The sequence below is a fragment of the Diceros bicornis genome, chromosome 15, assembly GCF_020826845.1.
Source record: "Diceros bicornis minor isolate mBicDic1 chromosome 15, mDicBic1.mat.cur, whole genome shotgun sequence".
NCBI lineage: Eukaryota > Metazoa > Chordata > Mammalia > Perissodactyla > Rhinocerotidae > Diceros > Diceros bicornis.
The window spans coordinates 3006059-3022927 of record NC_080754.1 but is presented as its reverse complement, the minus strand read 5'-3'; the positions used below and the strand labels follow the sequence as shown (position 1 = coordinate 3022927).

At 45.7% G+C, this 16869-nt stretch overlaps 1 protein-coding gene across 6 annotated transcripts in view; it reads right to left on the bottom strand.

The window, feature by feature from the left end:
• CRYBG3 (crystallin beta-gamma domain containing 3) overlaps positions 1–15989 on the bottom strand; it is a 95657-nt gene extending 79668 nt beyond the window's left edge. For 3 of the 6 annotated variants that reach the window (XM_058555644.1, XM_058555645.1, XM_058555649.1), the window contains exon 1: positions 15758–15988. In XM_058555644.1, coding sequence (XP_058411627.1) covers positions 15758–15906 — 149 coding nt within the window. In that variant the 5' untranslated portion in view covers positions 15907–15988. Of the gene's footprint in view, positions 1–1760; positions 2415–14355; positions 14979–15757 lie in introns of those variants that run through there. The other 3 variants (XM_058555651.1, XM_058555647.1, XM_058555648.1) reach the window with 3 other exon arrangements.
• Positions 15990–16869: the final 880 nt, after the last annotated feature.

The following is a 16869-nucleotide window of genomic DNA, read 5'->3' as shown; positions in this document are numbered from 1 at the left end:
ATTATGCAGATTATCCAGGGAACAAATGGTAATGATAAAAAGACAGAAAGAAAAGGCAGAAAGATCACGATCACCTGGAAAATACAATGGATTAAAATTTCATCAAGTCTCAGACTCTATGCAGGAATACATGGACCAAGAAGATACACATGCTCTTAAGCCTTTTAAATGTCGACAGGAAAAGCAAGCACGTAAATATGTGAGCTAGGTGTTCAACACATGGAAATTCTATAGGAAAAACTAGGGACGAAAGTAGAAAATAATATCGTGAGACACCGAATTGGAAACTTTATACATATACATATCTATAAAATAAGAATGTCTCAACTGGTTTCTGTTTTAAAAGTGTTTACCTCTTTTTTTTTCTATTTTACTAGCCTTATTTTTTGCCACAAGTTTGTTTACCACTCAGTTTTTTTAAATTAAACATCAATTGATAATGGTCTATTTAAGCTCAAATAAAGCAAAAGAGACTGGCAACATACATGTAAAAAGAACATGTTATAAGGATCTTGGGCGTAATCAAGAACAGGACTAACCTTGATGACTTTATAAGCATAACCTTTAACTACAATGTATTTTGAATGACCTACCTAAAAACTATCTGAACAAGTATTTAGTGTTAGTCTCCTAGTTCTTGCTTCAAAATTCCTGAAATTCCACTTATTTGGAGTGTTTACAGGGCTTTCTATAAACTCACTACCTTAGTGAGATCGTAAACAAAAATGGTAAAAGTTTCTTTTCTAATACAAAAGCTTTGCAGAAAATGCAGCTCTACGTCCATGGGATCAAGGCAGAACTCAGTATTTCTAAGAGGCCGTAATTACTCCCACACTACAAACACACACAAAAAGCCAGAAAGACACAGTGGTAAGTCAGCACATAAATATTTCGTATTGAGCAAACAACTGAAGGATTTAAAGCTGAAATCACCAAAAGAAGTAATACTTGACACTTTATAACTTTCCGAAACTTATATCCTATGTTAAATTTCATGAATCTTATTGCTAAACCAAATTTCAAAATGTGTTGAGTTTTAAAGCAAACAACACATTCTGAAATTTTGGTTTAGTTATAAAAATCACTGCTTCAATTAAAGCTTTCCCCACTTTTTTTCTAGATCACTAGAGTCTCTTCTTAATTGGTCTCTGGCATCCTCAGGATCTCTCTGCTTCAATCCATTCTTCCTGTCACAGTTAGCATTAATCTGATCATGACACACTCTTGTTCAAAAAATCCTTCAGCAAATCTCTAGTAGGTGATGAATAAAATGAACAGTCCTTAGTACAGATACAGAAGGTTATTCATGGCCTGGCGCCAGATACACCTGTCACATAGAACCACTTCTTCTTCTTAGAATATGCCAAGTTCACAGGCCAGCAAACCACTTTCTTCTCCTGCCTTTCAACATCCTTCCCCACCCTCCACACCTCCTAAGCCTTCACAATTTAGTTCTAGCTTAATCTGTATTTTTTGTGCTCCCACTGCACCCAGTGATAGCCCTCGTGCATTTCTGCTCTTCATCATAATAGTTGGTTGTCCATTTGTCTAACTAGAATTTGAACTCATTAAATTCAGAAACTATATCATTCACATCTGTATCATTCTAGCACTGATATCTATTGCACATCTCTAGCACTGACCTATAACTGTATCATTCTAGCACTGTGCCTGACACTGTGAAGGCACTCAAATATTATTTGGAAAATGAATAATAAAATAATCAACAAACAGGTTCTCCATTTGGAGTGCCTGCTTACCTTACTCAGAAAACACTGCTCCATTGAGAACAATGTAATAATAGACATTAGCCTTTTTCCTTAATAAAGTAGTACATAAATCGCTTGAAAGAATATACTATCCACTCTCATTCTGCACCATCCTTCTCTAAAGGTATAAAGAGGGAGTGGGGCTGGGGAAGAAAATTACTCAACAGGAACAAGGTCATTTCAGTTGATTTAAAAACAAAACACAGAAGAATTAGAATAGAGTAGACAAAAATACTCAAAGGACACTTAGATGCCTGCTTAGTAAAAACAACAGAAAAGACTCAAGTGGTTGGAATGGCCCTCTCAGATTCAACACAAGGAAAAGAGAAATCTGTTCAAATTCAGATGATCTCAAACCTCACGAAATACAACAACTCATTCCTATTGTTCTCTCACCATATAACCCCCTTAGGGACATGGGAGTATTTCAATAGCAGTATTTTTAGAAAGCACACATTTTGCTCATGGCAGGGGGTGAGGGGCAGGAATCACAATCACACGTAGGCACAAATAAGACTACCTTGCGTTTCAAAATAGCCTCATCTTATTTCACTAACAAAACTTTGGATATTAATCTTTCAAAATAGCCCAGATAAATATCAAGGTCAAAGTAACACAGAAGCTCCTCACTTTTGAAGCATCCTTATGTAGACCCTAGCTGAAAACCAGGAATCCACCATGCAGCCATTAAGCATCTACTTTATACCAGACATAAGACAAAACCAACCTCTGGCCATGAAAAAAATGGGGCATGTTCCCATTCTAGGGTTCAAATAACTCACACAAAGGAGAGCCCCTGCCCTGTCACTTAATGTATCTTATACTCTTATTCTTTATTAAATTCTAACAAGATTCCCTAACCCATAGTGGATCAGAAGCAGAAAACTGGCACAAGAACTCGCTCACTCCCCAACTGTGTACTGCACACTTTCCATGCACCAGGCACTCTGCTTGGTGCTGGGGGTTGAGCAGCCAACACACCAGACAGAATCCTTCCCTCACTCCTTCAGAACCCCTATGTAGGGGCACCACAAGCACCTGGGAAACTGTTTATAAGGCAGACTTCTGGGCCCAACTGTCAAGGACGCCACCTGGAGTGGGGCCCAGGAACCCACATTTCCAACCACCGACTCCCCCTCCCTGGTTGTTCTGAAGCAGGTCGCCTTCAGACCACATTCTTGATCTACGACCCTCTGAGACTCTCTCTATAGTCAACTGAAACCAACAACTGAGAGTTGTACAGTGAAGAAATGATCTGGTCAGAGGCATTTCCACTTAATATTACTTAAATGTGTCAAGTGTTGATACTTAAAGGGTAGGTATCAATTATTTCGAGAACTCTCTCACATGAGACCTTACCCATTTTCCAACTCCAATGCCCAGCAGAGCTCCTGGCCCCAGCGAAGAGTTGGCGCCCTAATGAGCATGCCAAGCATCATAGTGCAGCATGGGACCAAGAAAAAAATGCCCTTCTTTCAGTGCACACCACAGACTAAAGCACAAGGATTCTGCTGGGCCCTTCCAGAGTCAGTTCCTCACATGGTGAGAATGCAGCTTCCAGGTGGTCAAGGGACAGACACGCAGGAACAGCCTACATGGAGGAGAGGGGTGGGGGCACAGGGAGGGAGAACCAAGCTCTTCACTCCTCCTGTCGTGGAACACAGCTGCTGGGGACTGCCTCCTACTGCTTTCCTCTCACACATCATTACTGAGGCTGCATCAGAAAAATCTGGAAATGTTAAAGAACTGAATACGCTCCCGTAACTGCCTTTCAGAGGCTTGCCCACTTCCCTTTGGATGCAGGAGGCTATGATTTCTTGCCATTTCCAGAAAGGAGGCAATCTTGGGTGCTGATGACATCATTGGCAGTAATTCTGAGCATTCCCAAATACAGGGTCACTTAATAGAAGTTAGCCCCTGATTTGGGAATACCCTGACATCTAAACCATCACCCCAATTCTCTATCCACAGGGACCTTCTACCTTTCCCAGGGTCTTCTGCTGAGGATTTCCCTTTTCTTGTTCCCCTCCACCCCTCTCAGCCTGATGCTGCCTAAAATGATCTTCCCACTCTTGATTTTCACTTCCACTGGACAAGGTGTGTTCTGCAGTAGAGGAACCAGCAATATTGTTGAGGACAGGGAAAGAGAATCAGAGCACATCTGTCTATCATTTTCTCTTCCCCACTAACAAAACTGCTGGTTCCAGAAGCATGGTCCACTAAGCAGCACGCCCCTCTCTACCACAACTTCACTAGGCCTCCCTTCCTGGCACACTGCTCCTCATCTCAGAGCCCACTTGACATAACTCTTGTGATGAAACCCTAAAAGCAGCCAGAATCTGGCCTGCCCTTGGAATGTGATCAAGTCATACTTCAGTCCTCCAGGTGTGACCTCACTTTAGAGGACTATATGAAAAATAACATGGAACAAGAAGGGGTCTTTTCCCTACTCACTCCCTTTCCCAATGCCATAAGTAGCAAAATGCTGTGCAAAAAAACTCAAAATGGACTTATGTCTGTTTCAGGACAGCACCTTCGGGACAAAGGCACTATAGTCAAAATGCACCTGTCTGGATCTGATTTTTCAAAGATGTAAATTAAAAGGGTCAGACCAGCTCTCTGCCAGATCTAAAACCTTTATGATCCTCCAGTAGCAGGGTGAGTGGAAAAACAAACAGGTAGACTAACCTTGAGGCTTTTGTGGTAAAGGAAGAGAGACTATGACCAAGAAATCAATTCAGAGTCAAAATTAATACCAGGGTATTATGACAAAAAGGCAGAAACTGCTACTGCCCCTTATTTCAAAGTTACTGGGGCCACGTCCAGGCCTGTCCTCTATTCCCTTAGAGTCCACCCTCTCAGCCCTCACTTAGGTCCTTAAATACAGTAAGGACTTTATCCCCAAACTCCCCTCAAGGGTCCGCTCACGCTTTGGGGGCCACCTACACTACCTTGTGGATTTTTTCTTAGAAACACAGCTTCACATGACAAGCCTAGAGTTCTTCATTCCTGCAGGCACCTTATGGATCAAACTGCCTTTTGTGAACTGGCCTGGTGCCCCACCCAGCATATCCAACCCTGCTTCTATGCAGATAAAGACAGAGTTCCACACCAATGATTTACAAACAACCATCTGAAAAACTGTCCATTCATAAACCGGGACTGCTGGTGGTAGAGGAGCACTTGTATTTTTTTAATGACCATTAACAGAATATAAAACAGGTGGTTATTGTACTATTTCTGGGGTTCAAATTAAAAGGTAACTAAAAGCTGCAATTTTAAGACAGTCAACAGCATGTATTTTAGCTCACACATCTGGCATTTGAGTCTCAGAACTCTTTGGAGAAAGATCAGGAAAAGGGAGGGAAAGTAACAGACACAATTATGAAGCTCTGCTCCTTTGCAATCTTCGACTCTCTGACAGTCCTTGCCCTCTCCTGTAATTTATGGATCTGCCTGGAAGCTGATTTACTTCCTCTCCCCCATCTCATGCCCCCAAAACAAGAACCATAATTACGTTCAACCACAGGCTATACAGAGAATCTTAGCAGTCTGATGTGTACGTGAAGTGCCTGCCTATATGTGACATCAGTGACTGCCTCTTTCTCCCAAAGTCCTCGACTCAGACCTTCAGATTCTGAACATGTGTGACCCACCTCACAATGATCAACACCCTGAACCTCTTGCTCTTGTTGACATGAACTCAAACAGTATTCGCGCTGCCTTCTAAAATGGGACATTCATGTACTATTCAACAAACCCTGAGGGAGGGGCACTGGTCCAAGGACAGGGAGACTGTGCCTTCCCAGAGCCTGACCAAGGCCAACCTCACCTTCAACCTCCAACTCAAATCCTTCCTCCTCTGTAAATTCTTCCAGACACTGAAAAACCAACAATCTATGTGAGAATATACAAACTATATACACGTACATAAACCCATGCCCTAGTGATGCTTTCGAAAAGTGAATTTTATCATCTCAACTCCTTACCGAGGTCTACCTCATCTGAATCCTGGCTCCTTCTACACGTCATCAACACCCACCCTCCCTTCCATTCAGTTGTCTTTGCCCACTCTGGCATCTGTGCCAACAGGATCCTACCTCAGCACCTTGGAACTGGCTGTTCCCTCCACCTGGAAAGTTCCTTCCTCAGATTTGTTCATGTCCCACTCCCAAATATCCTGCTGGTCTTTGCTCAAATGTTATCCAACAGAGAGGCCTTTCATGAGCATCCTGTCTACACCCTACTCCAGAGTCATTACCTCCATCGTGCCCCAATCCTTCACTTGACTTTCTTTTATTCAAAGCACATTATACATTAATTTATATAATTTGTTTTCTGCCCTCTCCCATTAGAATATTGCAAGCAGAGACATATTCAGATATTCCAACTAGATTCTGAAAAGTGATGACACAGCTAAGATTTTTATAAGGGTTACATATAAAATTAATTTTATAATTTGTATAAATAAAGGTACTATCTAGAAAATGCTAAAGCACCATTCTTAAGTGAAAAAAATTCAAGTTTCAAAATCCTGATGAGCACTTTTACTTGTAAAAATGTGTATAGATGTAGACATCCACATGAGAAATGATGTAGAAGAATAGCACTTATCTCTGAGTGGGGAGGGTTAGAGTTGTGCTTGTTTTCTTTAATTTGTTGTGCTGATTTTCTATAATTTTATACCTGTTTTACAAAAGCATATATTACTATTAAAAAGGCAAAAAACTACAAAGTATTGTAGCTGATTTTAAAAAACAAGTAAAAACAAATTAGTGAAAAATGTAAGCAATGAATTTAGAACAGACAAATAGCAAAACATGAATACTACAAATATTACACAATGGTAATGTCTTTGTATCATAGTATATACCACATTGCCAAATAAGATCCTTATCTGCCCACCTAGAACAATGAAACAATCCAAACGATCACAGCACACGTTTCAGCATCGACTGAGGTAGCACAAGGCTGCCTTCCACCCAAGGCACACTCCGGGTGCTCTGACAGCCACAACAATAAGGGCTGAGGGTCTGCATGTCATCTAAGCTGTTCCCAGTTATCAAAATGTGAAATTCACAATATTTCATTCCCTGTCATAAGAAGTATAGCAGTTACATAAAATTAGAATCTGACATAAGGTAGTATCCACATTTTGTATAAATTTTAATTCAAAAAGTAAAGCAGAAATTCCTAACATATATCTTGCAGAAATTATAAGAAACTAGCATTTGTGAGAGCACCCAAATACCATTTCATGTCATTTCAGGCACTGTCATTTATGCTACTAGTAATAAAGGACATATGAAAGATCTGCTCCTTCAAAAGCATGTTGTGGGGCCGGGCCGGTGGCGCAGTGGTTAGGTTTGGCACACTCTGCTTCAGCAGCCTGGGGTTCACAGGTTTGGATCCCGGGCACGGACCTACACCACTCATCAAGCCATGCTGTGGTGGCATCTCACATACAAAATAGAGGAAGATTGGCACAGATGCTAGCCCAGGGCCACTCTTCCTCAGCAAAAAGAGGAAGATGGCAATAGGTGTTAGCTCAGGGCCAGTCTTCCTCACTAAAACAAAAAACAAAAAAAAGCATGTTGTACCAGTGAAACCAAAACTCTATTTCATAAACATCTAAAGATTGGCTTTTGATTAAATCCTAAAACTATAACAATTATTTTGGCTGGATGGGTAAAGGAAAGTGGGAAGAGGTGTAAGATAGCTGTCTTCATCTACCATAACCAGAAGTCTAAAGTTTATAAACCAAGAAAGAATCGTAAAGTATTATTTAGATACATGTATAGAAATATCAGAAGAAACAGCTTAAATGAGATTAAAACAACTTCCTCTGAGAGTCTCAGAAATGGGCCCACACCTGTTAAATGCTCCTACAGCCCCCATGTCACCTTGTCACTATTTCAGGAGAGGAAAGATTGTGCTATGTCTGCCTTCCTCATAAAACCACATGAGTGCTGAACCAAAGACCACGCTGCATCTGGTTCCCTGCTGGATTCCCAGAGCTGAGCACAGTGCCTGGCACGAGGGGTGCTAAATGCCTTCCTCTTAAACCCTGGTGACGTTTCAGACAAAGCATCGAAATCTTAGGATCACGTAGGGGAGTTAACCAACGCACTTTCGTATGTGACTTTTCCAGTAAAACGCGTCTTCCTAAGCCATAAGGCATGTTTCTTTATTTTGTAGACACCTATTACCCTACGGAGTTTTGGCTGGTATGCTACAGCTGGAAGAGACCTTAGAGATGACGCCATCTCCCTCACTTATAACAAAAGACTCTGAGAGGGCCAATGACCTTCCCAGAGTCACACTGTTACTCAAGCAGATGACAGGTGACCTCACAGAAAGGAGGTGATATTTTTGAGGCTCTGTTAACTCCACCCAGTTTCATACTATAGATTAATAATACATAAGCCACATTCATACTTGTAGAAAGTGTCAAAATATCAAATTACTCTGCATTATAAATTATTTATATTTATTTATAGCCTTAATCATAACTTTCTCACTTGAACAAGTTAATGAGGTTCCTCTCTCTTTGGAGAATTTTTGACAACTCAGGGTCATAAATTCTCTTGGTTTTTTCCTCCTTTATAAACAGATATTCACCAGGTCTTAAACCAGTCTTTTTGTATTTTTTTCTGAAATAGATAATTCACGTAATTTAAGCATAAAAAGGTACAAAATGAACAGTCACCCTCCTGTTCCTCATCTCTTCACCCAGTCTTCCATACCCCAAGATAGTTAACACAACACTAGGAACAGCTTTATTTTATCCTCTCCAATTTTTTGTATACAAATGGAACAATATCCACAATGGTTTACATCTTGCTTTTTTTCCTTACTTAATGTATCTTGGGGATATTTATCAGTACATAAAAAGCTTTCTCATTCTTTTTGATAGCTATGTAATATTCCATTATGTGGTAGTATCACTGTTTATCCATTAGTCCACTCTGTTTCATCTTTTGCTATTAAAACAACACTGCAATGACTAGACTTGTATAGAGAACTCTGGGCCTCTTTGTAAATTGTATATATCTGATGGAATTCCTAGAGAGGACTGCAGGGTCAGAGGATGGGAATCCGTAATCTTGACAGAACTTGTCATATTTCCCTCCAAAGTGGAATATCAATTTACACTCCCCCCAGTAGTGAATGAGAGATCCGGTTCCCCCATATCAAATTCAAGTTTTGTTTACCAAATAGGTGGAATGTGGTGTCTTGCTATAGTTTCGATTTGTAGCTCTTCTGGAGACTGACCTTTTTCACGTGTTTAAATTTGTGAATTGTATAAATATAAACATTTATTTTCCTTCTTTCAACTGCCAGGACTATAAATTCTTTATTGCGCAGAGCAGTGACCCAGGCCATCTGGGCAGACGTCCAGCTGCATGCCATTGTCTTTTATTTCCATTGGAAACCATTTTCTAAGGCCAGCCTTCTTTTACGGGTCTTCCCAAGCAAAGCAGAGGAAGCTGTCCCATAATGCTAGAAGCTTTGAATTCAGGAAGGAGAATCCGACCCCTGACTCTAGCACAGACACTGTCAGACTTCTGATTAGCTACTGCACCTCTCCAAGCCTTAAATTATAGATCTGCAAAATGCAGTAAACACACCTCTCTCATAAGGGTGCTCTAAGGATTAACTGAATGTATATATTTGAAGCCCTAAGCGCAGGGCTTGGAATTGATCAGGGCCTCAGTAAAGAATGGGTTAGTTTTGTCATCACTAATCTGCAGGGCAAAAAAATCACTTACTAAGCAAACAGTTGTGTCACTGCTTTGGGATACTTCCAATTAAATACCCCCAGGGGTTAAACACTGAGGGACAGTCCTGCTGGAGTTGTCTCATTACGTGGCCATTCAGGCCTGCCAAAGAGACATTAAGACTGAGTTATTTCTGGTCACAAAACTTCAACTAGTCTCTCTATCAACACCAAGCTATTCTGTGTAAGGGTCTCCACTCACTTGGAATGATGACTCCCGAAAGGAGGTGCTTTTCTGCCTCCATCCAGGACTCGCCTAGCCCGTGGGGTCAAGGAGGAGCAGGAGGGATGGAGGGAAGGCACCTCCATTCACACTGCTGGTACAGTTACGGTCACATCTCCCCCCTCTCCTGGCTTGGCAAAGGGTGCTCTCACACCATGCTCAGAGGAAGTGAATAACGTGAGAAGATAGTTTGAAAGCTCAAGTTCTCATGAAACAGTGCGTGTGTTATGAACCAAACAAGTCACACACAACAAAAACACATTTGGCTTAGAATGAGCTCATCTTGAGAACAGAGATGTACACGTTCATCTCCTCCATTAATTTCCGACTCTCTGAGGGCAGTCTGAGTGATTCATTCATCTTTGTGTCCCCAGTGCTTGGCACCATACCTGACACATAGCAGCCACTCAAATTTATGGAATGAACAGACTCAAAATGAATATGACTTCTTTAACTTTTATTTCACGCTGATCCTCTCTTTTCAGGAGATGACTTGGATTATTTTCCTGAGGTTAAATTTACATCAGCCATGTTTTCTTGCCATCATAGTTGTACTGGCATTTCTGGTAAATCTGGGCTTCACTGTATTTCATCAGAACTCTGGTTACAAAGTGAAATATTTTGTCTAAAGGAATATTATTTTCCTCTTACTTTACAAAATTTGCTATTATCCTTTTTACATATTTTCCTCTGAGATGAAAAAAGGAATCCAAAAATGTTATCATTGTTGTAATAAAATGACAAGTTCTGATTATATAAATTTATTGCCGGCCAATTTGAGGTATACTTGCAACTCTAACACAGTTAGAGTGTACGATTGAGTTAGTTTTCTGTAACTTGCCCTGCAAGAAACAGAATCCCCCGATTAGCCATCTGCCAGACACCCTGTTAAACCCAAAAGACAGAAATCTCACTTGAAAAAAAGTATGGTTTCAACACCCTAAAACAGTCTATATTTCTACTCTGCTGCCAGGAGTAGGTTCTGTGCTTTCTATTAGCGTGGAGCTCAAGATTCTCAGAAAATACACACCGCTGAGGCCTTCTGGAATTTTCCAGTCATCTACATTACTGCAGGCATGAACTGCTGATGTGGTCCTTCAGCACCACACAGGTATCTCCTTCCTATTCAACTAACCTAGTTACCAATTATTTCCTACAGTGCTTTTGAATCAATGAAAATACAGTCACTATGAAAATTCAGAGAATAAAGCTCCCTTTCCTCACATAACTGACGCTGCGGTCAACACTGGCACTTTAACTTGAAGGCCAAGAGCTCTCACGCATCAGGGCACTAGTGACATGTTTTATGAGACCATCTCCTGCACAATAAGCCATTAGCATCACCCACTTAACACCCTCGGCCACAGTGACAAGCAAAAATTTTCTGAACTTTGAGAGCCAAATAGTCTAAAGACATTTAAGATCCCCCATGTTTCTAAATGCCTACTTCAAGGGCGGTGGTATCCTACCCCCAGTTGAAAACCACTAATAAGTGCTTTAATGGCCATCAACAAACAGAGACACTCCTCACCTGAGCCAGGTAAAGGGGACACCAAGATGAATAAGACACAGCTCCTGTCCTTGGGTCTTGTGGTCCTGTCTTACCTTATTTCTATCAATAACACTATACTGGAACACTCAAAGGAACACCCAAAAAGAATATATCTGAAACGAGCCACATTGCCACCCATTCTGGAACGAAGGAAAGGAACAATTTGCTTACAGGTTCAACTGTGTTTTGAAGGAACACAGTTCAGAAGGGCAGTGGGCAGGACGGTGTGGAAACAAGAATCAGAGCTTTGGAGTCAGAGAAACCCAAGTTCAAACCTCACCCTGACACTTAGTCCTGTCATGACTGCGGTAAATCATCCTCCCTCCTGCCCACCTCCCTAGAGGTGTTTTGGGTTATCCCCATAACAGGAGGATGCTACTGGCAATTAGTGGGCAGGGTCACAGATGCCAAAAGTCCTGCAAAGGACAGGAGAGTCCAGTTCAACAAAGAGTTGTTCCACCCAAGATGCCAACAGGGTCTACCACTCTCCGGCCCTGTTTCCTCAACTGTCAGAATAGTGATAAGCATACCACCCTTCCAGGCTGAGGGTGAGGCTTTAATGAGATGCTGCAAGTAGAAGTCCCCGGCCCAGGAGTAAGTGGATAGTCAGTCCTCGACAAATGTTCTTCTCACCTTTCTACCCACTCCTGAGTTACAAACCTTGCACGGAGCTCATCTTAAACAGGTGCGTCATGTGTGATACAGCAAAGAAAAGTGAGCAATCATTTCTCAAAGTGGAGAAAATCAGAAGGCACATATCCTCCAAATTACACATTTTAGCAGTATCTGCTTAACAGGCTTGCACAAAAATTCTCTAACCTTTAAATCAAGAGCCAAACATTCTGTCTAGAGACCTTGATGACCCAGCTCCCACGCAACTTTCTTACTGCCTCTTTCCCTCTGTCCCACTAACATATATAGCCCCCAACAGATCATAGCCCCCTGTAGGCCTTTGCTCAGCCTAGAAGACCTGTTCCCTAGTTCTATCTTCCTAAGTTCTCTAACTGTTGAAACAACACCAATGCTGTGAAGGCCCAGGTAAAACCACCTCAACCAGGAAGCCCTCCCTGCTCTCCCCTATCACTTCTAATGAGTCTGTTTCTTGTGTGCTCATACACTGGGCTAAACATTATAGCAGTGATTCTCAAACCGGGATCCATAGAACTTGGAATTTAGTTGCAGTTTTCATGTCTTTATAGTCTAAAATAAATTAATATAAGCACTTCCTGGGTCTGGTCAACCACCCAAGATGTGAGTACTGACAAGCAATTCAAGTGCCCACACCATACTTGTATACACAACAGTGTTGTTGCTAACAGGCCTTCTTTAATTGCCGAAGGTTAATGAGACTAGAACAGTAAACTCAATACATAAACAACGTGTTCACACCAAAGGAAGCCCAAATAACTTATAGTACGCCATAAACGCCAAGGTTTTCCTGTAGTTCAATAGGGGAATATTGGAAAACCTGAATCATGGCCTGATACAGAGTAATGCAGTCATGGTGACCCCCAAAGACACCGTGTTCGTCCCACTGGTACCATATGCATTTTGTGAGTAGCCAGAAAACAGCTGTCAGGATAATGCTGTAAATTTGACTTTTCCTGGTCTTGTGGTTATGTTTGTGTTCAATTTTTAATTCTGTTCTTAAGGAATTGTTAAAGAATTCTGTTCTTAAGGAATTTATGTCCCATCTTGTATTTGTACCCCCATAAGTTACATAATAAAATTCACATAAGTCAACACTGGGAGCGCAAAAAAGGAGACTGTACAACACAAGTTTGGGAGAATGCATTTCACTTCCTTTCAAGTACACTGAAAAATCAGAATGCAGACACTAATCCTTAATGAATGTTAAGGGACCTCAGAGCTGCAGGCACAGCATAGGACTTCATACTTGTTCATTAACTGAAAAGTAGCGATGTGACTTTGGGCAAGTTTCTTTAACTCTGTTTTTTACAGTAAAAGGAGGATACTGATCATATACATAGATTTGTCCAACCTTAAGTATAATTATATTATTAAAAGTACTTTGTAAATTGTAAAGTGCTAGATACACGAAAGGTGCTAATATTACTGTTTTCAAGTGGTCTCCTCAGCTTCTCAGTTTCTTGAGAAAAAGGACCCTTTTCTCAGCCAACTTTACATCCCTACCAACCAAGCACTGCGAGTCTGCTGAACCGACTCCCCTCATCTAAAGTCACCAGTACAAAAGGTAAATCGGGCTCCCATTAAAACTCTAAGTTTTTACTGCCTCTAAGAGAAACAGCCAAAATGGCCTTTCATTTTGAAATAAGATCACAGTGAAAAACTGCAATTCTGTTTCCAATCTTGTTAACACCAGGGTGTTGTGTTACTAGCACATTCGGTACTACTGAGTGTTTCCATTTGTTTCATTAAACTTTCAGCGAAGGCTTTGTGTTTATATCCTTGAAAAGAAAGATTTAAGTTCATTTACAAGGTAAAACACCCACGCAAAGGATTATCTGCTATCCCCTTAACATCTGGCAAGTCCCAAACAAGATGAAGACAAAATTAGTGTTCATAGAAGCATATTTAACATTTTCATTGTCAAAAAGCCACACTGTGAGCCCATCTGGAGAGGAGAATAGAGAAGTGGTAGGTAGACAGGAGACTAGTTGCTAGAGTGGTTAGCCCCAGAGAGAGATGAGATTAGATTTGATAAGTGCCTTAAAAAGCCAAAATGGGGCAGGAAAGCAGGCAGGGGTTCAGGACAATTCTGGCATGAACCTGAAATTGGCCTGCCTATTCCTTTCTAACACTGACTCAGATTTCCAGCGTTGCTGAGAGTACTTGGGATTTCTTTTCAACACGGCTGCCACATTACCCAAGGTTGTCAGTGTTGCTGTCCACCGGTTGTCTGCGCACGCCAGCGGACCGGACACTCTAGTGGAGCCCTGTCAGACTTCAAAACTATTTTTAACTACTGTGTAACTTTGAATTTTAAATCCTCTCTTTAACAGTCAGGGCAGTAATAGCTGAAGCTTCCCGGGAGAAGTTTCCCACTTACAGCAGGAGCTTTCCTGGGAAGATGCGGTGCTTCTTCAACAGACGGTCAGACTGGAAATGTCTCACAAGCAGGGAAACTGAGGAACACCCAGCCGACTAGCATCAAACCACGGAACCCGAACGCTGAAGGCACAGCCCAGACCCCTTTCCCGGAAGCCCTGCACGAAGTCTGTGGAACCTCCTGGAGCGCCCCCAGTCGGCGGGGGCTCGGCTTCCCCGCGCTCTCCTCAACCAAAGTTTGCATCCGCGGGGTGTATTTCACTTAACTCTCCGGACGGACGAAAAGACTCAGGAACGGGGCTTTTAATGGGACTCGTCTAAAGAAAAGGGAATTTTACAGCAGGTGGAGGGAGAAAAGACTGTGAGAGGGACCCGTATACACTCCTGAAACCAAGACCGCCGGGTCCTGCCCGTGCGAGCGAGGGGCAGACGCCTCCGAGGACGGGGGGAGACAGACGCGGCCCCCCTCACACGTCCAGGCGGGGAAGCAGAGCCAGCCAGGTTTTCCCGCTGCGAGGAAGTCTCGGGAACTCGGTATCAAGGTGCTTGCATTTTGAGAAAATTCCAGTAAGACAGCAAAATACCAGACGAGGGTGGCGCTCCCAGGTTTCACCTTTCCCGATCGAGCAGTCTTGGGATCGCGTCCGCCCGCCCCAGCACGGCGTCCCACCTCCGTGTCCCATCCCACCGCGTCCCCATCACCGTGTCCTACCCCCGTGTCCCCTCACACCGCGTCCCATCCCCCTGTCCCACCCCACCGCGTCCCCATCACCGTGTCCTACCCCCGTGTCCCATCCCACCGCGTCCCCATCACGGTGTCCCACCTCCGTGTCCCATCCCATCGCGTCCCCACCACCGTGTCCTACCCCCGTGTCCCATCCCACCGCGTCCCATCCCCCTGTCCCATCCCACCGCGTCCCCATCACGGTGTCCCACCTCCGTGTCCCATCCCATCGTGTCCCCACCACCGTGTCCTACCCCCGTGTCCCATCCCACCGCGTCCCCATCACCGTGCCCTGCCCCCGTGTCCCATCACACCGCGTCCCCATCACCGTGTCCTACCCCCGTGTCCCATCCCACCGCGTCCCCATCACCGCGTCCCACCCCCCTGTCCCCTCACACCGTGTCCCAATCACATCGTGTCCCCACCGCCGAGTCCCATCACACCGTGTCCCACCGCGTCCCACCACGGCCAGCCGGGGACCCGCTTCGCCCCAGAAGTGGAGCGGACGCGGGCGTGGACGGGAGCAGAGTCACGGGCCGGGTGGGGGCCGCCCGTCCCGGTCCCCGCGTCCCCAGAGGAAGGAGCCGAGGGAGGGGACGGGCGCGGAGGGACCTTCGCAGCGGAGGGAGCGGGACAGACGCGGCCGCCCAGGAGCCCGCCCCGACGCCCCGGCTCCCACCTGGCGGCGCCCCGGCCCGGAGCGGGCGGCGGGCTGGCGCCCGGCCTCTCCTCCTCCTCCTCCTCCTTGTCCCGCGAAGGGCTGCGGGGCCCGAAGAGCCGCGAGAGGCTGTGCCAGGGGGCGCCGCCGCGCCTCCGGCCGCCCGACATGGCCCGCGGCTGCCGTCCGGCGCCGTCTGCAGGAGCGACGCGGGCTCCGACTCCCCCGTCCCGGCGCTCAGTCCATCCCGGGCACCGCGCAGAGGGGCCCGGCGGCGGCTCCTCCTCGCGCCCGGCCGGCCCGCCTCGGGGTAGGACAGGGAGGAGGAGGAGGAGCCGGGCCCGCGCCCCGCCCGACGAGACCACGCCCCCACCTAGGCCCCGCCCCCGCCCGGGTCCCTGAGGAGGAACCGGAGCCCGCGCCCCGCCCCGCCCCTGCGCCCTGCGGCGGCCCCGCCCCGCCCCCGGCCCGCCGCGACCGCCCGGCCCCGGCTACGCGGCTCCTCCTCCTCGCGCCCCTGGAGGAGGAACCTGAGGCCGCGCCCCGCCCCCTGCCCCCACCCCGCCCGGACCGCCCCGACCCCGGCTGCGCGTTCCTCCTCCTCGCGCCCCCGCCGGCCCGCCCGCGGCTCCCTGAGGAGGAGGAGGAGCCGCAGGCCGCGGCCCGCCCCCCCCACCTCGTCCCTGCCGCAGGGGCGGCGCCCGGAGCCGGGTCGGGGGACGCGGCCGCCACGCCGGGCTCGGGCTTCCCGCCCAAACGCCTTCAGGCCGCAGCCGCCGTGGCTTGCGCTCGGGTTTACTCTCTCTCACTGGTTTGGCCTCTGTCCCCGGCCGGGACGCGGAAGCGGTGTTCCGACTTGGCAGAGCTTTGGGAACCAAAGCTGGGGAGGGCACCGGGTCCGGCGGGCGCGGCGTGCCCTGGGCCGCGCTCAGCGCGGGGAGGCCGCTCCTCACCGCGTCCCCGCCGTCCCGCAGTCAGGGCCCGGGTGCCCGTCCAGGGCTCCACACCCTGGAGCCACTTTTCCTAACCCGGACGCGCTTTCCGTTTCTCACTCTCCTGTCGCATACTGCTCCGGGCCCTCCTGCAGAATGACACTGGTCAAACACAGGTAGGAGTCTGTCAACTTAAAAAGC